Below are 16,632 nucleotides of genomic sequence, written 5' to 3'. Positions count from 1 at the left end.
GTTATCAATAATGTGACTCCTCGTTCCTCACTAACACGTACATTCTTGTGTTCCTTTCCTTTGTTCAACAGCAGGTGGCGCTTTGCACTTCTGCTGCATCTCCATGAAAAGTTTTGCAGAATTTGAAGTCAGTTCAGTGGATTCAACCACTGCAGCTGCTTTCATGTGAGGCGTCTTTAAGAGGACACCAGGACCGTGAGAACGGGACATTTCTTCTCAGAAACTCAAGTGATGCTGAGTTCATGATCACGTCTTTGAAATCTGCAGCAACAAACTTTGAGGGAAAACGTGCTTTAGAAAGGAGCGACTGGGTTTAATGTAACGCAGCTTTAATGGCCTTCGTGTTACATGAGGACTCATCCTGAACCTGCTCTGTGGATTCATCTCTTAGTATCAGTGACCAAACCACGCCGCGCTGCCAAGCTGCCCGTCCGCCGGCCTCAGGCCACGCTGTGCAGCAAATCTGCATCACTGCTGACGTTCTGAGCTTCATGCCAGCGACAGCAGCGTGACCTTCGATGTTTCTATCGAAGGTCATGTGGAAACAACACAGCAACCCAACCAGGCCTCATGTGGGGGGAGGGGGGGCAGGTTTCCTCCACTCCAACAGTTGATCAAACAGCAGAGCATGTTTATCTCATGCAGAGCCATCAGATTTTCCACAATATGAAAATCACTTCAAAACCAGCTGTTAAATACAAGTAACATCAGACTTTATTCCCTGTGATCACTCAACTGAGGTCGTAAGAGTTGGCCAACTCTTTCACAGCATGCAAAAGAATGAAATCTAACACAGTGGCATGCTTTCAAACATGAAATGCTGTTTTGTATGTGCGAGACCTTAAATAAATCTTTTGGTGTGTAAGTGCTGCAATCACTCGTGTGACTTCTGATTCTGCAGCTTTTCCTCAAGCAGCACTTTGATTTGTCATTTGTAGGATCTCTTTGTTTAACTGTAGACACTAATTCAGTTCACACAGTTCGTTCATCTGGGTTTATGTCCTGCAACAAAAGCCTCGCAGGGCAATTTGAAAATGAAGAAGTTTGGTGCGGCTTTATGGAAGATTTAGGATGATCGAGATGAAATTATGGGAGCAGAGTGTTCAGAAATGAGTCGAGTGGTTTGCAGCAGCTTGAACAGGCCTCATGCTCTCACGCAGCCTCATTCATGGCACATCACATCACACTGACCTGCTGCTCCATGATTTAGCCTGATCCACGTTTAGATGACACACTGCCCCATCAGCAGTTTCTAAATGATCTCATGGCAGCTGAGATTCAGTTATGCACTGAAGCAAATAAACAGAGCTTTAATGCGCTTTAAGAGCAGAGAGTGTGAGGACGTTTGAGCATGAAGCTTTTCTCAGGCAGCAGCTGAGGTTTCACAACTGCTCACAGGGCAAACACGACAATCTGGACTGAAACAGTCTGCAGACGAAGCGCCACAGTCCAATCGCATTAAATTGTTGACTAGCTTCCTGAATGTAGATCAGGGTTTAAAACACAAAGAACAGTGATGACACGCGACGGAAGTCGATGTCTGATGAGAGCGATTTCATCTGCTGCGGTCTGAAGTTAAAACAGGACAAAGAATGACTTCACAGTCTTTATTAGTTTGCATGATAAAATAATGACAAACTCAGATTGCTCACTGGAATGTGCAGAATTGAAGGAATGAGTCAAATATTGCTTGGCAGCAAAACATTTTGGTGTTCAGACTTTCTTTCTGGGATAGATGGAGCGTAGTGGAGGCAGCGAGCTGCAGATGTTTCAGCGACCTAGTATTCCTCACCTTCGTCCTCCTCCCCGATGCTGTCGGTTCCCACCTCTTCATAATCCTTCTCCAGTGCAGCCATGTCCTCTCTGGCCTCGGAGAACTCTCCCTCCTCCATCCCCTCTCCCACGTACCAGTGCACGAAGGCCCTCTTGGCATACATCAGGTCAAACTTGTGGTCGAGGCGAGCCCAGGCCTCGGCGATGGCGGTGGTGTTGCTCAGCATGCACACGGCCCTCTGCACCTTGGCCAGGTCTCCTCCGGGAACCACAGTGGGCGGCTGGTAGTTGATGCCCACCTTGAAGCCTGTGGGACACCAGTCCACAAACTGGATGGTGCGCTTGGTTTTGATGTTTGCGATGGCAGAGTTGACATCTTTGGGCACCACATCGCCGCGGTACAGGAGGCAGCAGGCCATGTACTTGCCATGGCGAGGGTCGCATTTCACCATCTGATTGGCCGGCTCGAAGCAGGCGTTGGTGATGTCAGCCACTGATAACTGCTCGTGATAGGCCTTCTCTGCTGAGATAACGGGGGCGTAGGTGGCCAGAGGGAAGTGGATGCGAGGGTAGGGCACCAGGTTTGTCTGGAACTCTGTCAGATCCACGTTCAAGGCTCCGTCAAAGCGCAGGGAGGCGGTGATGGAGGAGACGATCTGTCCAATCAGCCTGTTGAGGTTGGTGTAGGTGGGACGCTCGATGTCCAGGTTCCTGCGGCAGATGTCGTAGATGGCCTCGTTGTCCACCATGAAGGCACAGTCGGAGTGCTCCAGGGTGGTGTGGGTGGTCAGGATGGAGTTGTAGGGCTCCACCACGGCTGTGGACACCTGGGGGGCTGGATAAACTGCAAACTCCAGCTTGGACTTCTTGCCGTAGTCGACGGACAGACGCTCCATCAGCAGAGAGGTGAAACCAGAGCCGGTTCCTCCTCCAAAGGAGTGAAAGATGAGGAAGCCTTGGAGGCCTGTGCACTGGTCGGCCTGAGAGGGAAAAAAGTGTCCAAAGCTTCAATCACATGAATCAACAGATTTCCATCAAATCACAGAGCAGCATACACACCTAACAGGTGTCAAGGATTGGAACTCACCAGTTTGCGAGTCCTGTCGAGAACCAGGTCGATGATCTCCTTGCCAACTGTGTAGTGGCCGCGGGCGTAGTTGTTGGCTGCATCCTCTTTGCCAGTGATCAGCTGCTCTGGATGGAAGAGCTGGCGGTAGATCCCGGTCCGCACTTCATCTGAGGGGCAAAGAGAAAACTGGTTTAGTGATGCTTCACTCCAGTTAACTATTCACAAGTTCTTCATTGTGTTGGTGGTGTACCTCATTTTAACCAAACTCACACAGTGGGAACCAAAAGTGGCAACATTCTTCAGCAGTTACATAAATGACAGATTAGTAATGAAAGAAAAAATACCAATGAAAAGAAAATCTGGTTTTTACCGATGACAGTGGGCTCCAAGTCCACAAAGATGGCTCTGGGAACATGTTTGCCGGCTCCAGTCTCACTGAAGAAGGTGTTGAAGGAGTCGTCTCCTCCTCCAATGGTCTTGTCACTGGGCATCTGACCGTCCGGCTGGATGCCATGCTCCAGGCAGTAGAGCTCCCAGCATGCATTGCCCATCTGGGCTCCGGCCTGGCCGACATGCATAGAAATACACTCACGCTGTGGAGAGAGGAGGTGAAGATTTGAGGTTACCTTCTCACAAAAAGGAGGCTGAGCTATGAGGCTGCACGTTTCTGCTTCGTCTTCAGTTTGTTCAGCTCGTCCTCTGCAGTGCGCCAACTGACCCAGATCGCACATCAGCTGCAGCTCAGCCGCCATCGAGCTGCTCGTCATCACACGGCCTGGTTTGAAACACCAAACACCACTGCACAACTTTACAGCCTTTCCAGTGATCAAGCCTCTGCAGTTTAGGGGAAATGAGCACCCATCTGAATGTGTCACCAAGACGAAGTCATTTTCACTTTTATTCACGGAAATCTGTCAGTAACATATTTGAGGGTAGTATACAGCTGGATTAGTTATATTAGTATACAGCTGGAGTGCTTATGATGCAGCGGGTCTTGTTTCATGTAGTCCTCCAAGTCATCTGTCACCATCCGGTTTAACTGGTTTGCAGCTTCATTTCTGGTGACTCCTCAAAGAAGAACAACCTGCCACATACTGACAACAGGCACCTTTAGTCTGAAAGGTCAAGAAAAATACACTTCCTGCAGCCCAATGTAAATAAAATATATGTAAAATAAGTGCCAAATGCAGCATGGCTAACTATTGATCTCTTTGAATGCATCACAGGTCAGCCATAATGGATTTTTTAACTTTGAAATGTCAATGGCCTCCTCTGACACTTTGTGAAGGCTTCATGGATCTTCTGTTCAGCCACATGACAGCTGGCTGCACACCTGTGGCGGGTTAACGCTGCCTTCCTGCCCCTCCCACACAGGGACCGAGCCGCTAACAGCAGTTCGTGGAGGGGGGGGGGGTCCATGCAGACAGGAAGAGGTCCCTCTCCCTGCCCCCACACCACTGCAGAGCCCTACCTTTGTGGGGCGTTCACGGACAGAGCGTTATCTGATGGCGCCTTCAGGCGCCACGCGTTCGTCTATTTATCTGGCTCAAACGGTCACATGATCTTATACAAACCATTCGCAGGCTTTATTTAGAGAGTCAGACGTAGGTTTGAGGATTAAAAATGGACACGCTCAGCGGTGATTTTCTCAGCCACTTTAATTGAAACTGCGCCAGGAGTTTGGCCTCGTTCCAAATCAGCTTTATCGTCTTTACGCACATACACGCAGGATTCCATCCGAAAACATCCCAATGTCAGTTAGTGTGACGGAATCAGAAATACGTGGTTTTCATAGCTACACATTCACTGTTAAAAACAGAAAACGAAGCTGTCGCTGAACGGACAACACATTTTATCAGAACACACCACCGAACAACATCACTTCCCACCTATGTGAAAACTTCAGTGCGTTTAAAAACGTGCTTCGGTTTCCAAACTCACCATTTTTCTGACTGGATTCCTCCTTCTTGCCGACGTTGAAGGATCGGTTGCTGAAGGCAGTACTGTAGACAGGAAGTGGAGCTGCTAGTATTTATACGTTTTCGAGGAGGCGGAGCCATAGCGTCAGTTTGAATTTCCTCTCGGCGGGAGTGAACGTTAGTGGCTGCTGCATTCAAGTGCAGCCCGTAATATTCTAGTCCGAGAGTTTAGCTGCGTCATCTGAAACTGTTGCCTTCTCATTTTAAATGTTTTTTTTTTTTGTTTTGTTTTTTTTAATCAATTCACAGTGTTTATATTTTTATTGATGTTATTGTTAAGTAATCTTATGAATAAAAATAATGGTCCAACAATTATTTGCATTGCAACAAAACATGAAGCAAATACGCAGCAACTTGATAAACAATCTAAAATTTTTCTTTTTCCAAAATTTCTCAACCGAACCATCAGTCAGCCTGTACTACTTAAATTTCTAGAATTACATACAACCCAGCAAAAACAAGATGTGTTTTATGGTATTTCAACTCTGAAAGGCACTTGAATTCACTGACTGTTTTTCCCAAAGATTTAAAACCGTTTTAGGGAGATTGTAGGAGAGGCACCTGAAGGCAGCATGGCTCAGATAACACAGTGGCTCAGCTGTCACTCATACAGCAAAACATATTCATGATTTCATCTCATTTAGAATTCATGGCTAAACTGGGTGAATCCCATTAAAGGCATACGACTGACATGCTTGTGCAAAAGCTATCACAAAAAGAGCAATTTAATGCTTTCTTGAAAATAAAGAGGAGCATTAAATGTGACATGGTTCAAATAAAGTTAAATCAGGAGTACAGATAATCACCTTTCAATTGTTCACTGGTCACGATGGCTGAACTCTGAAACCTATTCAGAACACTATGAAATAACCCAGGCCTAATCCTGAGCTATTTCAGTTATGTAAGGCCTTGCACATACTCTGAGGAGGACATAAATGTTCAGTGCTTATCAAGCAAGTGGCGTGAGTTAATGGAGCATGAGCCATGCAGACTGAGGCCTGTGTTGTGTTATCACTGAGAATAAAGCACACCAGATACATGTCTTAGTTTATTTTTTCAAGACAAAGATACAGGACAGATGATATCTTGATGGTGAATTCCTCTTAATCTCTCTAGATAACAACATGAACATTGCAGATCATTCAGGGCTTGACACGTGGATGTAAATATCTGCCAATTACAGAATATCACTGGAACATTTGAGAAAACTTCAATGTCTGCGCCTGCAGAGGCAAAGCATGAGTTTGCATTTTAACAGTAGCTAAATATCACAGTTACTGCCAACTGGCCAGCTGATTTTCATAGTAGGAAAAAAATAATCTTCAAAATTTCAGAATGTGTACGTTTTCACTGACTGGATGCTGTTAGATAATGAACATGAGTGAAAAGAAGCCAGTCAATCAGTGCTGGTTTTCTTTATTTATTTGACATTTAATATTCTTCTCCCTCTTCCTCGCCTTCATCCCCGATGCTGTCGGTTCCCACCTCTTCATAATCCTTCTCCAGTGCAGCCATGTCCTCTCTGGCCTCGGAGAACTCTCCCTCCTCCATCCCCTCTCCCACGTACCAGTGCACAAAGGCCCTCTTGGCGTACATCAGGTCAAACTTGTGGTCGAGGCGAGCCCAGGCCTCGGCGATGGCGGTGGTGTTGCTCAGCATGCACACGGCCCTCTGCACCTTGGCCAGGTCTCCTCCGGGAACCACAGTGGGCGGCTGGTAGTTGATGCCCACCTTGAAGCCTGTGGGACACCAGTCCACAAACTGGATGGTGCGCTTGGTTTTGATGGTGGCGATGGCAGAGTTGACATCTTTGGGCACCACATTGCCGCGGAATAACAAACAGCAGGCCATGTACTTGCCATGTCGAGGGTCGCATTTCACCATCTGATTGGCTGGCTCGAAGCAGGCGTTGGTGATCTCTGCCACTGATAACTGCTCGTGATAGGCCTTCTCTGCTGAGATAACGGGGGCGTAGGTGGCCAGAGGGAAGTGGATGCGAGGGTAGGGCACCAGGTTTGTCTGGAACTCTGTCAGATCCACGTTCAAGGCTCCGTCAAAGCGCAGGGAGGCGGTGATGGAGGAGACGATCTGTCCAATCAGCCTGTTGAGGTTGGTGTAGGTGGGACGCTCGATGTCCAGGTTCCTGCGGCAGATGTCGTAGATGGCCTCGTTGTCCACCATGAAGGCACAGTCGGAGTGCTCCAGGGTGGTGTGGGTGGTCAGGATGGAGTTGTAGGGCTCCACCACGGCTGTGGACACCTGGGGGGCTGGATAGATGGCAAACTCCAGCTTGGACTTCTTGCCGTAGTCGACGGACAGACGCTCCATCAGCAGAGAGGTGAAACCAGAGCCGGTTCCTCCTCCAAAGGAGTGAAAGATGAGGAAGCCTTGGAGGCCTGTGCACTGGTCAGCCTGCAGGAAAACAATTAATCTTTACTCTCTGACTGATGACGCCTGAACTCAAGGTTCAAGTAATTGCAGGCAAACTGACCAGTTTACGAATCCTGTCGAGAACCAGGTCGATGATCTCCTTGCCGATGGTGTAGTGACCACGGGCGTAGTTGTTGGCTGCATCTTCTTTTCCAGTGATCAGCTGCTCTGGATGGAAGAGCTGGCGGTAGGTACCTGTGCGGACCTCATCTGTAATTGGAAAAATTGACAACACATTCACAAATCCAGTTTGTTCAAAGACCCACTCCAATATGTTTGTGTCCCAAATGTCTCTGGAGCCAAAAAAATGATGATCTTACCAATGACAGTTGGCTCCAAGTCCACAAAGACGGCTCTGGGAACATGTTTGCCGGCTCCAGTCTCACTGAAGAAGGTGTTGAAGGAGTCGTCTCCTCCTCCAATGGTCTTGTCACTGGGCATCTGACCGTCTGGCTGGATGCCGTGCTCCAGGCAGTAGAGCTCCCAGCATGCATTGCCTATCTGAGCTCCAGCTTGGCCAACATGGACAGAGATACATTCCCGCTGCAAGAACAGGGAGCTCTCTTACATTAAATATAGCAATAATCAGCAGCTACAGGACTGGTGATCAGCTTGGTCAATGTCATTTTAAAATTCATTTTTCTGATATCAGTTACATTTATTAAGTCATAACAGATCACCAACTCAGTTTTTAAAACAGCTTTTTTAAATTAGTTGGCAATATAGTGCACCCCATTCAGCTAGGTCAGCTCCGACAAAAAGAAAACAGAATCAAATGATGTGTGAAACCTCATCCTCAGGTGGATTTGCCTCAGCGAGCAGCTGTTACTGAATCCCACTGAGACCCAGAAAGAGAGCCACGCGAGAGAGATCCCATCGTTCAGCACACGGTATGTTCAAAATGGGCTCCAAGAAAATTTTAAAAAGGATCAAAGAGTGTGTCTCACTTTAGTTAAGGAGGAGAAATATTAAAAATTCCCCAAAAGCCAACAATGTCATGAAAGGACCTGAATGCACCACAGAAAAACATGAGACACTCATTTTGCAGCTCTAAAATCTACAAGTCTCTAATTGGGTTCTTCTAGCGAACAGAAAGAGTGCTGCTGGCACAAGAAGCTAAGTTCGATTGTCTGTCAATCAGAAACTGCGTCTTCAGCTTTCATAGCCAAAAACAGACCATGAAGTAGCACACCATGTATCCATATAACACTAATGTGTCTTTCTGAGTTGTTTTTTGCGTAATTCATGTAAAATCGCTGGTGAGGAACATGACATAAAGCAAAGACATCCTCACCATGTTCAGTTGCTTGACGCAGTCCCTCGTTCACCTGAGATGAGTGGCTGGGGATGTTGTGTGAAGTGCGAGTACAGGGAGCTGCTTTATAGAGCAGCAGCTCCAGGCAACCGCCTGGCATGTTGTGGTAACTGGAGGAGCTGGAGAAGCAAACAGCATCTCCTTTAATGAAAGAGGAGGAGGAGGAGCACAGAAAAGAACATCGACTGGTCTGCTCCCCCGCTCACATCTGAGGCTGCCGTTACACAAATGAGTAACCAGCAACAATAACCAGAGTGGCTGTGAAATATGACCCATAACTGCTCACCCCTCCTCCGATTTCACAATTTAGACTGACAGCCTGTTGGTAGTTTCCATGCATTCAACAGGCAGGTGTTCAGACTTGCTCAAGGACACTTAAACAGGCTTTTGTTTACCTGCTGTTGGATTAAACGTGTGGCCTTTCAGTCACTAGAAAAAAATAGATTGTGTAAATGAAGAAAGTATGATGCTAATGAAGCTAGTTCAAATTCAAACTTGGTCCTGTTAACATGGCACATTTAGAGCCTCTATTCTCTCATCTTGCTGAGGAACGAAAGCAGATATGTCCTCAGGGTGACCTGAACAGGCTTTTGTTACAGATAACCGTTGCATCGTCTCTTTGGTCGAGATTCATTAGCAATTCAAAGTTAGCTGACTGCCAGGGGACAACATTAGGGCACACTTCTCCCAAAGACAGGTGATGTTTGAGGTCAATGTGACAAAGACAAAGTGTTGAGGAAACAGCTCGAGACCAAAACAATTGTGCTTATATCAATGGACTCTATTGTTTGAGTCCAAATGGCTGCATCTCGAGGTAACCATGGAGATGTAATGACTAACTGTCAGGACACACTCCTGTTTGGTTCCCGGTTATTTTCTCAGGCCTCATTTGCTCTCAGATGTCAGCTGATCTTAAGCAGTTGCTCAAATAAGTGTGTGATCATTGCACTAAACAGCAAACGCTCTCATTGCTGGAGTAAACTCACAGCTGGTTCCAGAAACCAATCATCAGAAGACAGTGAGGAGCTGATGGTTGGAATATTCCTGCTCAGTCTCTCCTTACAAGACAGCATTTACAAACTTTTTGAACAGATTTTAGCACAAATCAAACAGACAAACGCTCAGCAGTTTTCTTTATTTTCCATCTAGTGTTCTTGTTTGGTAAAATCTTTGTTGCAGTTTAGTGACAGCTGAGATACAATTGCAGCTGAGTTGTGAAGACCTTGTTTTAAGCTCTTAGTACTCCTCCCCTTCCTCTTCCTCGCCTTCATCCCCGATGCTGTCGGTTCCCACCTCTTCATAATCCTTCTCCAGTGCAGCCATGTCCTCTCTGGCCTCGGAGAACTCTCCCTCCTCCATCCCCTCTCCCACGTACCAGTGCACGAAGGCCCTCTTGGCATACATCAGGTCAAACTTGTGGTCGAGGCGAGCCCAGGCCTCGGCGATGGCGGTGGTGTTGCTCAGCATGCACACGGCCCTCTGCACCTTGGCCAGGTCTCCTCCGGGAACCACAGTGGGCGGCTGGTAGTTGATGCCCACCTTGAAGCCTGTGGGACACCAGTCCACAAACTGGATGGTGCGCTTGGTTTTGATGGTGGCGATGGCAGAGTTGACATCTTTGGGCACCACATCGCCGCGGTACAGGAGGCAGCAGGCCATGTACTTGCCATGGCGAGGGTCGCATTTCACCATCTGATTGGCCGGCTCGAAGCAGGCGTTGGTGATGTCAGCCACTGATAACTGCTCGTGATAGGCCTTCTCTGCTGAGATAACGGGGGCGTAGGTCACCAGAGGGAAGTGGATGCGAGGGTAGGGCACCAGGTTTGTCTGGAACTCTGTCAGATCCACGTTCAAGGCTCCGTCAAAGCGCAGGGAGGCGGTGATGGAGGAGACGATCTGTCCATTTAGCCTGTTGAGGTTGGTGTAGGTGGGACGCTCGATGTCCAGGTTCCTGCGGCAGATGTCGTAGATGGCCTCGTTGTCCACCATGAAGGCACAGTCGGAGTGCTCCAGGGTGGTGTGGGTGGTCAGGATGGAGTTGTAGGGCTCCACCACGGCTGTGGACACCTGGGGGGCTGGATAAACTGCAAACTCCAGCTTGGACTTCTTGCCGTAGTCGACGGACAGACGCTCCATCAGCAGAGAGGTGAAACCAGAGCCGGTTCCTCCTCCAAAGGAGTGAAAGATGAGGAAGCCTTGGAGGCCTGTGCACTGGTCGGCCTGAGAGGGAAAAACAACACAACTCTTCCAGTATTTTTATAAACTGTATATACTGTTCATATACATAGACCGAGTAGTTCTCTATTGCAAAACAACATGTACTAGTACTACTAGTGTAGTAGGATTTTTACGGCATCTAGTATTTTCCTATTCTGTACACATACATAGTTGTTTTTTATATTCTGTATCCTGCACACTTTTCTATCAGTGTGGGATCAATAAAATCCTGTCTTATCTTATCTTATCTTATCTTATCTTATCTTATCTTATCTTATCTTATCTTATCTTATCTTATCTTATCTTACCTACTTGATTACACTGAAGGATATATGAATAAAACACATAGTAATTGCAGGCAAACTGACCAGTTTACGAATCCTGTCGAGAACCAGGTCGATGATCTCCTTGCCAATGGTGTAGTGACCACGGGCGTAGTTGTTGGCTGCATCTTCTTTTCCAGTGATCAGCTGCTCTGGATGGAAGAGCTGGCGGTAGGTACCTGTGCGGACCTCATCTGTAATTGGAAAACAAAAACACTAACGATGTTCCCAAATCATTTTCAAGTGAAAACTTGCATCAGGAAACAATGATCTTACCGATGACAGTGGGCTCCAAGTCCACAAAGATGGCTCTGGGAACATGTTTGCCGGCTCCAGTCTCACTGAAGAAGGTGTTGAAGGAGTCGTCTCCTCCTCCGATGGTCTTGTCACTGGGCATCTGACCGTCCGGCTGGATGCCGTGCTCCAGGCAGTAGAGCTCCCAGCATGCATTGCCCATTTGGACACCAGCCTGACCAACATGCACGGAGAGGCACTCACGCTGGGGGAGCGCAAAAAATAGAAATCAAGTCAACAACGTCTTCAAGTCCCACTTAGGATTAAATTATACTCTTGAAAAGTGCAAAACTGCAGACGCTTACCATGATTCTGATTTGGTGCTGCTGTCGTTGAGGATCTGCAGGGAAATCTGCCGTCAGCGTGTGTGTTAAGAGGTCTCCAGTACTTATGATCGCTGCAAACTCTATGGTAACAAGCTTTGTTGTCCCTAAATGAGGTGTTAAGTGGGTTTAGCAGAGGGAAAAGCAAACCGTTCAGCTGTGGAAAACATTATGCAAACCTTCTCCGTCACACATCAATAATCCTTCCTGCACCGAGATAATGTATAACCCTGACCCCCACGTGTCAGGCATGCAGAACTCATTCAGCCCACAGGCAGCAAAGCAAACGCTGTGTTGTTCGAGTGTTTGTGGAGTCCTCTGACATTCATGAACTTAAGGCTCTGTGGGGGGCAACGTCTCCATGGAGAACCACGAGAGTCAACGAAGTGAAATTCCAAAATCTGTGTGTCTGGAATTATGCAAATATTGAATACATCTGACTCATTTCCTGTGGATAGATGAGTAATTATGCCAGGTTATTCAGAGGAGTTCAGTTTAGGGAGCTGGGACTAAACTGAGCCTTGATGAGGAGCTCAGTTTAACTGATGAGGAGCTCAGTTTAACTGATGAGGAGCTCAGTTTAACTGAGCAGCACACAAACATACCAAATAAGTCACACACTAACGCTTCATAACCGCAGACCCCCCCCACATGAGGCCTGGTTGGGTTGCTGTGTTGTTTCCACATGACTTGGTGTCCTGTCGTTATAGAAACATCGAAGGTCACGCTGCTGTCGCTGGCATGAAGCTCAGAACGTCAGCAGTGATGCAGATTTGCTGCACAGCGTGGCCTGAGGCCGGCGGACGGGCAGCTTGGCAGCGTGGCGTGGTTTGGTCACTGATACTAAGAGATGAATCCACAGAGCAGGTTCAGGATGAGTCCTCATGTAACACGAAGGCCATTAAAGCTGCGTTACATTAAACCCAGTCGCTCCTTTCTAAAGCACGTTTTCCCTCAAAGTTTGTTGCTGCAGATTTCAAAGACGTGATCATGAACTCAGCATCACTTGAGTTTCTGAGAAGAAATGTCCCGTTCTCACGGTCCTGGTGTCCTCTTAAAGACGCCTCACATGAAAGCAGCTGCAGTGGTTGAATCCACTGAACTGACTTCAAATTCTGCAAAACTTTTCATGGAGATGCAGCAGAAGTGCAAAGCGCCACCTGCTGTTGAACAAAGGAAAGGAACACAAGAATGTACGTGTTAGTGAGGAACGAGGAATCACATTATTGATAACACTGAATTATTGGTGTTGGTAAATCTCTTCTTATTGATTTCATGTTTGAGCCACATGCGAGTCAGAGGCATCTGTGACCGAACAGAAGGCCTCATTCCTCTCTCTCACCCTTGAATGTCAGTCCTGAACAGATTGAGGATAAAGTGAAAAGGAGAACACGCTGATGAGGCACATGTTGTTTCATTCATCTTTAATGACACTGATTTGATCCAACAGAAGGTGCGTTAGTTTCCGCTTATTTGTTCATTCCACACAAAGTAAAAACCTTTTGCATGGCTGTAACTTTGGTTTCTGCAGGATATTTGGTTCGAATCACTGCGGATGATTTCAATTTCAAACATCGGAGCCTCAGTCTGTCATTTAGCTGCTTCATGGACTCAAAGTATGCAGCCTAAACCTAAGCCTAAAGAAAAAAACATGACCAAACGAGTCCCGTCCACAGAGCTGCTGTCTCAGTGTGGGACTTGTAGTTATTATTGGTAACTTCAGTCGATGAAAGAAAAGAAACAGCATTTGAGTTTGATAAGGTTTTGCATTTTATCCATCAATGAAAAGATGATTCAAAAATCAAAATAAAACCAGATGTGCATTAGAAAATTGAAGCCACACAACAACACACGTCCTTCAAACGGCCAATAAAAGAAATGGAAAAACTACTGTTCCCTTGGTGAATCCTACGAGCCCAAGAAACTGTGACAGTCTGATATTCAAGGCGACGTCCTGCAAACATACTGTTCATATCTGCGTGACGTCCAGAGCTCGAGTCCAGGACGCCTGCAGCCACGGCTCACAGAGCGAGCGCACCTGCTGGCACAGCGCTGGTTGTGTTTCAGTCAATGACAAGACAAGCAAACGCGTCATGCAAGGAGCTGAGAAAAGCTCTGAAAATGTCTCCAAAGCTGACATTCATACAGTACATCGTGACTCCTTCCTCCTTCGTAAATACTGAAAAACACATCATTTCATGAGTTCAGCAAAAATAGAAATCAAAACAAAAACAAATTCATCAGCTGTAATTTGGGTGTTCATTTGAGAGGACTGTGCACGGTTCAGCACACGGTGACGGCTCTTCAGTTTGCTTTGCGCTCGTGTCCGTCCTGAACTGTTGACAAATCATTCGCTCTCATCGTCACTGAAATGCACTTTTATTTCTGAACACATTTCTAATCACGCACATCAATCCCGGTACATTTGGGTGTGTAGACAGACGTTTATTGACGTTCGATCCCGTGTTGAATCTCTGTGAATGAACCTCAAACCTTCTGCGTGAAGTTCTCGGGGAAAACGCCTTTGGCTGAAATATCTTTGTTCTGCAACCAGTGAGACTCCTTCACGCCCATGAGCCAGCCGTCATCCTGCACAAACACAGTTCAAACTCAGATTCACAGCAAAAACCTGTCCTTCCTTCACACACACAAACAAACAAACAAACAAACAACATGGAAACAAAGGCTTCACTTCCTGCTGCAGTGGGTTTTCACTCACGCAGTCATGTTCATGTTCATTTCAGGCTTTTACACAAACATTAAATCCTGGATGTCAACCGACAAAACCCAAATATAAATGTGTCAACACAAAGGAGGAGACAAAAAGACATGCAAAGGAGAAGACGACGGAGGACTGATGAAGACAGTGAGTGCCAGTGACCTGCTCGTCTGGGTTGTCAAAGGCCAAAGCCAGCACCACGTCTCCCATCTTCAGCTCCAGCTCATCATTGTCAGTGGCAGCGTAATCATGTATGGCTTTAACCTGAGTCAGAGTAAAACCACAGTCAAGGTTTGGACTCAACATGAAGCCAGAACAACAGGAGCAGCTGAAAGTCGTCACCTTGTAGAGGAATCCTGGAGGGAGTTCACCATCCGAGCCATTGGTCACTGTGCTCTGTAAGGACAGACAAGCAGAAAAGGTCCTGATGTGTCAGTGAGGGGAGACAGTTCACCACTTTGACAGGATGTGAGAGAAAAACAGAAAAAATAAAGAAGTGAGAAAGAAGGAGGGGTTCTGTGGCTTTCACCAATTTCTCCTTGAATTCCAGGTTTTTCAAGACCCCACAGAGGTCACACCTGCCCTCCTCTCCATCCGAGCCTACCTGGCCCTCTCCGTCATCGCCCCAGCCACCCTGTCCCACTTGGGTGCCATCGTCGTCCCAGTCCGGCTCGGCGTACGACTGAGCGGCGTAGACGTCATCATCGTTCCAGCTCTGCTGACCCTGAGCTGCCTCTGCATCGTCCCAGCTGGGCTGGGCGTAGCTCTGGGCGTAGCTCTGGGCGTAGCTCTCATCATCATCCCAGCCATCCTGGGCCTCCTCTGGGGGCCGGCGGTCATCGTGCTCGGGCTCCTGCTCTGCTGCAGCCTGGTCCTGCTACAAAAGGTCAGGGGTTGTGGAGCATTGTGGCGTTTTGAAAGCCAGAGGACGGGTTGGTTGACGGGTTGGTGGACGGGTGGGGGACGGGTGGGGGACGGACGGGAGGACAGCGGATTGTCGAGGAGCCAGAGGAGCAGGTGGGTCGGCGAGGTTGAAAGTGTGCAGTGAAGGGTTGGAGGGTTGGTTGGGTGTCATAAAGCCAAAGGATGGAGGTTTGATGAAAAGATGGAAGGACACAGAGAGAAGACGGTTGTGGTATTTCTCCACTGAGGTTAAACGAGTCACTGCATCCACCTTCACTGCATCCACCTTCACTGCATCCACCTTCCTCTGCTTCGCTGCACGTGATGGTGACAGAAAGCGAGAGAACGAAAGCACGCTCAACCGCGATGAAGGCAGGAGGCCGGACTTACCCATGAGTCCCAGGACGGCGCCTTCCATGAGGCAATGAGAGACAAAACAACCAGTGAGGTGAAGGTGTGCGAGACGCCGTCAGCAAAGACTTTATACACACATGAAGCGTTAACGCAGCACACACACACTCAACGTGTTTTCAACGTGCTTCACACACAAACCCAATGATTTTCAGAGGCTTTGCAGATTATTTTGTGTTGCTACATTAATCGATTATTCAGCTCTGGTTAATCATCGTCAGACTCTTTTCTGAGGAAAGAAACAAGAAAGTTGAAATTTAAAAAAGCCTAAAGCACATAAAAATGGAGGCGGGCTGCCTGGAAGCCGCTGTGCTGGACGGCTCCTTTCAAACAGAAAGCGAATCCGTGTCAAAGCAAACGGCTGCAGACTGCAGCTGAGCGTGCACACAGGGAGCAGCAAGGACCACACCGTTCGCATGCATGAGGACCCTCCACTGTGACAGAACTCCGCCCACCTCCACCTGAGCAGAGCACACCCACCTGAGGAGCTGGAAATGTGACGGGCTGTAACACCTCCACATCCCAGTCCAGCAGGTTGACCCCTGACCAGGGCTCAGCCTGCTCCACACACGCACGCATACACGCACGCGCACACACACACGCACGCACACACACACACACACGCACACGCACACACACACGCACACACACACACGCGCACGCACACACTCGGGTTAGGAGGGCGGACTGAACGCTGTCCATGTGAGTTTTTAGACTTGCAGACATTTCCTGCAGGTAGAGATAAAGCCAGTGAAAAGACAGTGATGGACTCAAACAGATGCGTCCTGAAGGACAGAAGCAGCCCTGTCCATCTGTCCTCCCTCTGCTGGTTTGGTTGGACTCATGGAAAACAGTCACAGCGAAGCTTTGCTGCTG

The 16,632-nt window shown here is 47.8% G+C and overlaps 4 protein-coding genes across 5 annotated transcripts in view; all 4 read right to left on the bottom strand.

Moving 5' to 3' along the window:
* Nucleotides 1-1,593: 1,593 nt before the first annotated feature.
* Nucleotides 1,594-4,837, bottom strand: LOC139327732 (tubulin alpha chain-like). Its single transcript, XM_070957662.1, has 4 exons — nucleotides 4,784-4,837; nucleotides 3,213-3,435; nucleotides 2,861-3,009; nucleotides 1,594-2,753 (listed from the first exon to the last, which is right to left on the bottom strand). Exons 1-4 carry the CDS (start codon nucleotides 4,784-4,786, stop codon nucleotides 1,779-1,781), a joined length of 1,350 nt encoding a protein of 449 aa, XP_070813763.1. The 5' UTR covers nucleotides 4,787-4,837; the 3' UTR covers nucleotides 1,594-1,778.
* A 1,019-nt stretch (nucleotides 4,838-5,856) lies between these two features.
* On the bottom strand, nucleotides 5,857-8,627 carry LOC139327775 (tubulin alpha-1A chain-like). Its single transcript, XM_070957735.1, has 4 exons — nucleotides 8,546-8,627; nucleotides 7,572-7,794; nucleotides 7,313-7,461; nucleotides 5,857-7,233 (listed from the first exon to the last, which is right to left on the bottom strand). The coding sequence occupies exons 1-4, from the start codon at nucleotides 8,546-8,548 to the stop codon at nucleotides 6,253-6,255; spliced, it is 1,356 nt and encodes a 451-aa protein (XP_070813836.1). The 5' UTR covers nucleotides 8,549-8,627; the 3' UTR covers nucleotides 5,857-6,252.
* Nucleotides 8,628-9,682: 1,055 nt separating this feature from the next.
* On the bottom strand, nucleotides 9,683-11,777 carry LOC139352144 (tubulin alpha-1D chain-like). The gene is made up of 4 exons (XM_070994245.1): nucleotides 11,706-11,777; nucleotides 11,383-11,605; nucleotides 11,152-11,300; nucleotides 9,683-10,786 (listed from the first exon to the last, which is right to left on the bottom strand). The coding sequence occupies exons 1-4, from the start codon at nucleotides 11,706-11,708 to the stop codon at nucleotides 9,803-9,805; spliced, it is 1,359 nt and encodes a 452-aa protein (XP_070850346.1). The 5' UTR covers nucleotides 11,709-11,777; the 3' UTR covers nucleotides 9,683-9,802.
* Nucleotides 11,778-14,197: 2,420 nt separating this feature from the next.
* bin1b (bridging integrator 1b) overlaps nucleotides 14,198-16,632 on the bottom strand; it is a 12,254-nt gene continuing 9,819 nt past the window's right edge. For both annotated transcript variants that reach the window (XM_070957573.1, XM_070957572.1), the window contains 3 exons: nucleotides 14,785-14,838; nucleotides 14,605-14,706; nucleotides 14,198-14,312 (listed from right to left, as the gene is read on the bottom strand). In XM_070957573.1, the coding sequence (XP_070813674.1) occupies nucleotides 14,211-14,312; nucleotides 14,605-14,706; nucleotides 14,785-14,838 (258 nt within the window). In that variant the 3' untranslated portion in view covers nucleotides 14,198-14,210. The remainder of the gene's footprint in view (nucleotides 14,313-14,604; nucleotides 14,707-14,784; nucleotides 14,839-16,632) is intronic.

The sequence above is a fragment of the Chaetodon trifascialis genome, chromosome 24 (genome assembly GCF_039877785.1).
Source record: "Chaetodon trifascialis isolate fChaTrf1 chromosome 24, fChaTrf1.hap1, whole genome shotgun sequence".
Lineage (NCBI taxonomy): Eukaryota > Metazoa > Chordata > Actinopteri > Chaetodontiformes > Chaetodontidae > Chaetodon > Chaetodon trifascialis.
This window is presented reverse-complemented; position numbering and strand designations above follow the sequence as displayed.

Coding starts and splice junctions, on each gene's coding strand:
- LOC139327775 (XM_070957735.1), bottom strand. Junction 7,462..7,571: donor CTTGGAGCCAACTGTCATTG/GTAAGATCATCA, acceptor TTCCAATTACAG/ATGAGGTCCGCACAGGTACC. Junction 7,234..7,312: donor TCGACAGGATTCGTAAACTG/GTCAGTTTGCCT, acceptor GTTTTCCTGCAG/GCTGACCAGTGCACAGGCCT.
- LOC139352144 (XM_070994245.1), bottom strand. Junction 11,301..11,382: donor CTTGGAGCCCACTGTCATCG/GTAAGATCATTG, acceptor TTCCAATTACAG/ATGAGGTCCGCACAGGTACC. Junction 10,787..11,151: donor TCGACAGGATTCGTAAACTG/GTCAGTTTGCCT, acceptor TTTCCCTCTCAG/GCCGACCAGTGCACAGGCCT.
- LOC139327732 (XM_070957662.1), bottom strand. Junction 3,010..3,212: donor CTTGGAGCCCACTGTCATCG/GTAAAAACCAGA, acceptor TTTGCCCCTCAG/ATGAAGTGCGGACCGGGATC. Junction 2,754..2,860: donor TCGACAGGACTCGCAAACTG/GTGAGTTCCAAT, acceptor TTTCCCTCTCAG/GCCGACCAGTGCACAGGCCT.